Source organism: Triticum dicoccoides, chromosome 1B (genome assembly GCF_002162155.2).
Source record: "Triticum dicoccoides isolate Atlit2015 ecotype Zavitan chromosome 1B, WEW_v2.0, whole genome shotgun sequence".
Lineage (NCBI taxonomy): Eukaryota > Viridiplantae > Streptophyta > Magnoliopsida > Poales > Poaceae > Triticum > Triticum dicoccoides.
In genome coordinates, this window is record NC_041381.1 from 40928178 (window position 1) to 40936921 (window position 8744).

General features: G+C 43.7%; 1 protein-coding gene across 1 annotated transcript; it reads left to right on the forward strand.

Annotated features, from left to right (window-relative positions):
* The first annotated feature begins 7278 nt into the window (after window positions 1-7278).
* On the forward strand, window positions 7279-8229 carry LOC119300639 (zinc finger protein ZAT12-like). The gene has a single exon (XM_037577544.1). It carries the CDS (start codon window positions 7323-7325, stop codon window positions 7887-7889), a length of 567 nt encoding a protein of 188 aa, XP_037433441.1. The 5' UTR covers window positions 7279-7322; the 3' UTR covers window positions 7890-8229.
* Window positions 8230-8744: the final 515 nt, after the last annotated feature.

An 8744-nucleotide genomic window follows, 5' to 3' on the forward strand; every position in this document is an offset into this window, starting at 1 on the left:
TCATTGACACGCAGGTCATACAATAAATTAAGACAACTCCTATGGCTCGTGCCGGTTGTCATACTCATCGACATGCAAGTCGTGATTCCTATTACAAGAACATGATCAATCTCATACATCACATATATCATTCATCACATCATTTTGTCCATATCACATCACATAGCATACCCTGCAAAAACAAGTTAGACGTCCTCTAATTGTTGTTGCATGTTTTACGTGGCTGCTATGGGTTTCTAGCAAGAATGTTTCTTACCTACGCAAAAGCCACAACGGTGATATGCCAATTACTATTTACCCTTCGTAAGGACCCTTTTCATCGAATCCGATCCGACTAAAGTGGGAGAGACAGACACCCGCTAGCCACCTTATGCAACAAGTGCATGTCAGTCGCTGGAACCTGTCTCACGTAAGCGTACGTGTAAGGTCGGTCCGGGCCGCTTCATACCACAATATCGCCGAATCAAGATAGGACTAGTAATGGTAAGCAAATTGAACAAATCATCGCCCACAACTACTTGTGTTCAACTCGTGCATAGAATCTATGCATAGACCTAGCTCATGATGCCACTGTTGGGGAACGTAGTAATAATTCAAAAAAAAAAATCCTATGTGTCAACAAGATCAATCTAGGAGATGCTAGCAACGAGAGAGAGAGGGAGTGCATCTTCATACCCTTGAACATCGCTAAGCGGAAGCGTTACAAGAACATAGTTGATGGAGTCATACTCGCGGTGATTCAAATCGCGGAAGATCCGATCTAGCGCCGAACGGACGGTGCCTGCACGTTTAACACACGTACAGCCCGGGGACGTCTCCTCCTTCTTGATCCAGCAAGGGGAGAGGAGAAGTTGAAGGAGAGCTCTGGCAGCACGACGGCGTGGTGGTGGAGCTTGCAGTTTTCCTACAGGGCTTCGCCAAGCTCTACGGAGGATGAGGAGGTGTTGGAGGAGGGAGGGGCTGCGCCAGGGGAAGGGTATGGCATCCCTCCCACCCCCCCACTATTTATAGGGGAAGGGAGAGGGGGGCCGGCTCCCCTAGATCCCATCTACAAGGGGGGCGGCGGCCAAGGGGGGACTTGCCCCCCAAGTTTGGTGGGAGGCGCCCCCACCCCCTAGGGTTTCCAATCCTAGGCACCTTGGGCCCTTGGGGGGGGGGGAGCACCAGCCCACTAGGGGGACGGTTCCCACCCTTGTTCAGCCCATTAAGTCCCCGGGGCAGGTGGCCCCACCCGGTGGACCCCTGGACACCTTTTGATGGTCCTAGTACAATACCGATAACCCCCGAAACCATTCCGGTGACTGAAACTGGACTTCCCATATATAAATCTTTACCTCCGGACCATTCCGAAACTCCTCGCGACGTCCGAGATCTCATACAGGGCTCCGAACAACCTTCGGCAACCCCATACTATTTCCTATAACAAATCTAGCGTCACCGAACATTTAGTGTGTAGACCCTATGGGTTCGGGAACCATACATACATGACCGAGACATCTCTCCGGCCAATAACCAACAGCAGGATCTGGATACCCATGTTGGCTCCCACATGTTCTACGATGATCTCATAAGATGAACCACGATGTCGGGGATACGATCAATACCGTATACAATTCCCTTTGTCCACTGGTATGTTACTTGCCCGATATTCGATCGTCGGTATCCCCATACCTCGTTCAATATCGTTACCGGTAAGTCTATTTACTCGTTCTGTAATGCATGATCCCGTGACTAACTCCTTAGTCACATTGAGCTCATTATGATGATGCATTACCGAGTGGGCCCAGAGATACCTCACCGTCATACAAATCCCAGTCTCGATTCGTGCCAACCCAACATACACTTTCGGAGATACCTGTAGTGCACCTTTATAGCCACCTAGTTACGTTGTGACGTTTGGCACACCCAAAGCAATCCTACGGTATCCGGGAGTTGCACAATCTCATGGACTAAGGAAATGATACTTGACATTAGAAAAGCTCTTAGCAAACGAACTACACGATCTTGTGCTATGCTTTGGATTGGGTCTTGTCCATCACATCATTTTCCTAATGATGTGATCCCGTTATCAATGACATCCAATGTCCATGGTCAGGAAACCACAACCATCTATTGATCAACGAGCTAGTCAACTAGAGGCTTACTAGGGACATATTACGGTCTATGTATTCACACATGTATTACGATTTCCGGTTAATACAGTTATAACATGAACAACAGACAATTATCATGAACAAGGAAATATAATAATAACCATTTTATTATTACCTCTAGGGTATTTCCAACAATCTGGGGCATCCCCAAGCTTAGATGCTTGTTTGTCCTTGAATATTACCTTAGGTTTCCATGGGCATCCCCAAGCTTAGGCTCTTACCACTCCTTATTCCGTAGCCCTTCGTTCGAGCCACATGAAGAATTTTCTCCTGTAAAGGAGAGGAAATGGTTCCTCACCAGGATGATCATGACGTTTTAGGTTTTACAGAGAAATCTTGTATGCAGTAGACACATGCTGTATCTTTCATTTAACCTTGTCAACTTATGAATGCTGCATTTTGTGTGTGAATTTTTTTGCCTGTGTTATGAAGCAGTTATATTCGATTATTACTCAAAAATGTATATGCTGACGCGTGGATTGATTCCTTCATTAACTCAAATGGAGAACCAACCAAAAATATAAGAACATGAGATCTTACAAAGAATTAGGATGTCATCATAAATGTGCTTACTACTACTGGATGCCGACTGGATGAATCACACTACTGGCCACTTGCTTTGTATGTGTGTGATGACATGTATGTATATCTAGGTGCATTGCACTAACTATGTCTGATACTCCAACATGCAGTGCCGTCTGCATCACACCGGTGGCGAGCTACGTGGAGATGGCGACAAGAACCCTAGAAAATCCAGGCAGAACCAAGTGTTGTCTCTCCCTTTCCCAGGTAGGGAGGTTTTAACAGTGTGAGTTCCAGCCCCGAACGCAGCAACCAGCTGCTGCTCTTTTCTCTGACAGTGACTTAACTCTTTCTCAAAAAGCAAGTTTTCCTTCACCCAGTTTGTCAATCATGAGAGCAACGGGTTGTTCATGACGATTATTTGTGTTTGTCAACTTTCAATTGCCTTCTTTATCCATTGGTAGAACAAAGAAAAAAAAACCACTTTCCATTATTTCTTTGGTAGGTGGTTTCAGTTAACCTATGAGGCTTTTGTTGCCTCGCAAATAGCGCACATAACCCCACTATGTTGCACTGAAGTGAGATGGATCCTAATCCCATCGAAAGAAAGGATCACCATCCTTTCCTTATAAGGATCATATTTTGTGCATCGGGCGCCCTGTGGTGCACCCGACATTGGTTGCCCTATTTAGAAATGTTCAAAAAATCTTAAAATTTTGCGGATTTAGAAAAGGAATTTTCTACCGTGTTACAAGATTTCCAAATTTCAACTCAAAACATAGATCGAGAAACAAAACAAAAAGGCAAACCTCGTGTGAATAGCTAATCCAAATCGGGCAGTGAATGTGGCGTTTTTTCCTTGTTACAGCTGATGTGTGTATGACTTGAATTTATTTCGGAAATTCCGAACATTAGTTGATAGAGAAACCGAGATCAGATGCACTGGTTGCACCAAACACACCCCGAAAAAGATATTTGGAATTGAATTCTGAGCAGTTTGGCAAAAAAAATATCCATATTTTGAGTTTAAATTTGATTGCTGGAACTGTCAGGTAAAAAAAAACTAGTTACCGCCCATATTTAACCAGTATTTTCTGGTATCTGGTTTTGGAATCCTTGCTTACGACTGATTCTACTAAAAAAAGCCACGCGTCTCTGTTATCCTGTGTGCTGTGCTAATCAGATATTTCTCTTTCAACGGATAAAAACACTTGCACAGATGCTTAGTTGCATCACAGCACTACTAGCTCCAACTATACAATTCACAGTTGCTTTCGAACTCCACCATGTTTTTTTTTGTTTTTTTTTGTAGTTGGTGCAGATTAGAGCTGCACCACATAATCGAAGTGGATAGAACGTGGCAAGCTAACTGAATCAACAAAACACTATCTTAGGGTTCTAAACAGGGCACTACTGCCTAGCCTATAGCAGGTCATTGTTTTCTGATTTGCCAATCCATTCAATTTTTCAAGATTTGGAGAAAATCGATGAGAACTATAGCTGTCCCCATTCCTCTTCTCTCATTTCTTCATAAAATTAGGATGCTGGCTCTTAAGTAGCAAGGGGTTGCAATTAGTGGTGCTAGTTCTGCCCCTTGAATCATCAAGGAATATACTGCCCCTTGGCGACCACAAACCGCAATCATCAAGGAATATTTTGTGCTAGCTAACCTTTAGAATCAGTCAGCAGTATCTAAAGTAGTGCCCCTTCCCTTGAAGATTCTTATGCATTCGGTGGTCAGCAAACTGCTTACTCAGAAAGTAGATGCTGAAAACTGGAATCGCTCGACGCCTCGATCGCTCTTACCGGTCTTTTTAGTTTTTTCTTTTCCTTCAGAAATGATGGTTGACATTGCTTCTTCAATTTATATTTTATTGATGTATGTTGTGCCCGGCCTGCTTCACGAAGTGAGAAAACAATTACCACAAAGGTACCAAACATTTGCTTTGATTCTTTGGTACCAAGAAATCAGATATAAGAATAACTAGCATAGGAAGCAAGTCAACACAAGCAATTCTGAGCATTGGGCACCAAAGCCATGTGCCAGTTAACAATCTGCCTAGGTTTGACATGATGATACAGGAGTTTGAGAATCTCAGATGTTGCTGAATCTTGAGGCAAACCAAGAAGCAAACTTCTACTTTTGACCATTTTATGCGGCAAATGGCGGGTTTGTTCTCGTTGTTTACTCTGAGAGGGAAGCAAAGTGGTATCTTTGCTCAATATTATGCGTGGAACGGCAGATGCAGCGCAAGCTCCAAGTTCAGATTCAGACTTGAGAGGGACACAGAAGTAACTTATGGTAACATGTTATGTGCTGTCAGGGTGATTATTATTACTAACCCAATGGGCTTAAGTTGCCGAGACGACTAGAACTCCAGCCTTGAAACGCCAATCATCGGCAAGGTCTAGATAATAGCTCTACCTCTATAGCAAACTGCAAATGGACGTGGAGTTTCTACACCCAGGAGAAAATGCTCCTGGTGTGAACAGTAAAATGTTTGTTGTGCACGTAAAATTTCATCACGAAATCACATTGATGGAAGGTGTGGTAAAAAAAACAAAATTGATGCTCTGAAAATGTTACTTACAAAAGCATTTTGGAACTCTCATTTTGTTTTTTTCGGCACGACTGCCACGAATGTGATTTCATGATGAAAATTTTCATGCACAAGAAACACTTGTGTAAGTATGTCACAAAAAAAATTCAGAACTTTTTGAAAAAAAAATTCTATTTTTTTTGATTTTACTGTTCACACCAGGAGCATTTGCTCCTGGGTGTAGAATGGTACTTTCGACTGCAAATTGGCTATTTCTGTTTCTCAGGCAATGTGTGTTCAGCAAGTTATCTGAATCTTCTACATCAACTGGACAGTTAGTGAGCAGCGAATAATTACCCCTTATATAATACTGACTTAAGCGTATCGCAGGCACCGAGGGATCATGTTGCTTCAGGGTGCACAAAGGACTATCTTGCCAACTGGCCTTTGCGAATTCTTTCTCATTACATCCAGCAATATGAGACGCAGCGAACAGATTTGAAAAGACGTGTGTTGTCATCTGTGTACTACTAGTAGTGTTACTACTTATCTGTAGAATCTGAAGTACTGAGAAGCAGGTACATGATGGATTTCCCAGAGACTCTTTAATTTAGTCTCAAGTGCTAATTACTCTCTGTAGAAGGTTAGACATCACATAATCAAGTTTCTGATAAGATCCATGGCACAAAATCTCCATTTTCAGCAAATTTCCTTTCTTATCTCTTAAATGTGAACATGGGCAAGATTCCATTTGATCCCCATCAAACACTTCCACTGTGTGGAACAAACCGAGACGCCACAAACTCTCAAGTCCTGAAGTAGCAACAGAAGGCACTATTTAACACAAGCTGCAAATTAAAAACTAGAAAGTAGAGGAGGATGCACAACTAAGCCAATCTACTTTTTTGCTGACATCAAGCAACAATTATTGATCAGTTCAGTCCAATCAGCCAGTGCGGTGTGGATGCAAACAACCCCAAGAACCAATCATCGGTGATAACCGCTAATTTCAACATGCAGTGTTGGATTTGTTTAATGTCCAGTCTCAGATGCCACTACTTGATGGTAGCTTAGCCTGGCTACTTTTGACTGCAAGAGCCATCTATGACACTATACCAGCGTTGCAAGTAAGTGCAGAAGGTATTAGATGCTCCTCGCGAAAAAATTAAGGAAAACAAGAAGAGATCCAGAGATACTCTTTCATGTGGCATTTGGAGCAGGCATGGGACGTTTGATAAGAGCATCATTAAGCAGGCGATCTTCATCAATCATCGGTGCGATACTAATTTAATTGTCCATTACAGGTTGCCCTACTAATCAGCCTAGCTAATCATGACCAAAACTGATGGGACTGACAGAAGTAAACTCTGCAGGATTCAGTGGGCCACAATTTATCCCAGGAAAAGGAAAATGGGATCTTCGTCGACACAAAGTACCGTATCGTCATAATCTACAAAAAAAGGAATAAAAAGTTTTGACACGAAGTACCATGTCATAATCTCATCTCAGTTCTCAACTGACCCTCTTTTGCTTTCTCATATGAAGTGCACTTCTTGATATCCTTCCTACCACATTTAAAAGATTCTGCTCTTGAAATTTTCAGTCTCTCCAAAACAAGACAGGTCACTAGAGGAGGAAGCTGTTGACCTTGAGAATATATAATGGCCCTCATGAGTCATGTGCACAGGTCAAACCTGAATAAGCCCCTTCGGTTGATCTGAACTGAACTACTGAAGCGGCCGTGCACAGGTACGTGCATCATCATGCTACATATATTTTGTGTTAATCCAAGGGATGCACTGAGCTCGCGACGCGTCGCGTGTGGCTCGATCTCGGAACCACTTGCATTGCATTGCATCCGAGGCGAGCAGCGATACTCGAGGCCGTCGCTTCCCTCTTCATCTATCTCTAGGGCCAAGTTGTGCATTTCTTTAACTGGTGAAACATATACTAGATTAGGTGTCACTACTGTGGCTTGTTTAATGGTGGAAATGGCCTATAAATACAGCTGCGGCTTGATGCGCTTCTTCTTCATCAGCTTCTTCCTCTTCATTATCATCATCATCATCTTTAGAGTTTCAGAGATCGATAAATTGGGTTCAGAGCAATGACAAAGAGGTTTGCTTTCGAGGAGAAGGAGATGGCGCGCATGCTGCTGGTCGTGTCGCGGGAGCAGTTGATGCCCATGCCGATGCCGGTGGCGGCGCGTGGTGACCGCGCCCCTGAGCGGGTGTTCGTGTGCAAGACGTGCGACCGCGTGTTCCCGTCGTTCCAGGCGCTAGGCGGCCACCGGGCCAGCCACAAGAAGCCGCGGCTGGACGACGGCGGCGACCTCAAGCCCAAGCTCCACGGATGCTCCGTCTGCGGCCTCGAGTTCTCCATCGGCCAGGCGCTAGGTGGCCACATGCGGCGCCACCGCGCCATGGCCGCGGGCGGAGGCCGCGTCGTCATTGCCATGATGCCACCGGCAGCAGCGATAGAGAAGCATGGTGGCGGCGACGGCGCTGTTGTCAGCATGAAACGCGGGCTGTGCCTTGACCTGAACCACCCACCTTGCGACGAGTACGGCGCCAGCTGCGAGGGCGACGACGAGTGCGGCCACGACGCAGCTACCGCCGGGTACACGTTCCACCAGTTCCTGGATATTGGCACCATGGCGGTGCACTGCGTCTAGCTATACCCCATCTTACCCTATTGCCGGGTTTTTGCCCAATAGTACAATATTTTTCCTTTGTGCTCTTTGGCAGTAACTTCTTTTTTTACCCCTTTTCTTCTTCCTTTTCTTTTTTATGCATGGAGAGATCCATATTTTGTAGCAGTAGATGAGTGTGTAGTGGAAGACATACATAAGTCATCTCTTTTGAGATGATCAATTTAGTGCTTAATTTGGTGGCTTTGGAGGCTCAGGAGTGCTTACTCAGGTTTTCCGGTTATTGCTGACAAAATAAAAATAAAAATTTGATCCACTTCTTTTTTTCCCGCCAAAAAATGGCTCAACATGTAATTATCCAAGTGCAGTAAAGTATATATGGAGCTTGTGATTTATAAGTTGGTGGCCCCATGTCATCTTACCAAACAATTTTGATGTTTGAATAGTTTCCACTTGGAACCAAAAATTATCGTGTGAGGTCCAAGTTGTACTGTGAACTGATTAAGGAACTATCTACATTAAACCTGGAAATTCGATCTAAAAAAACTTGGGAATTCTAAAACCATTTAACATGAACTCAGACCTGGTTTCCAAGAGTGATTTGTATTTATGGCCTCCCAATAAACGGTGGAATATTTCAAATATCTAGGAAACGTAGGACATTGTAATCCACACAAATTCATAAAAATATAACAATTTATGTCATGTGTACAAATCAAGAAAGTTCATTTATCTCTTGGGTGTTTGCATGGAACACAAATGGATCTAGTTTTTTTCCATCTTCTTTTAATGCATGGAACACAAATGGATCTAGTTTAATGGTTTTAGAAAGTTTAGGGTAATATTTATTTTTTCATAGTTCAGGTTCAAGATGGACCA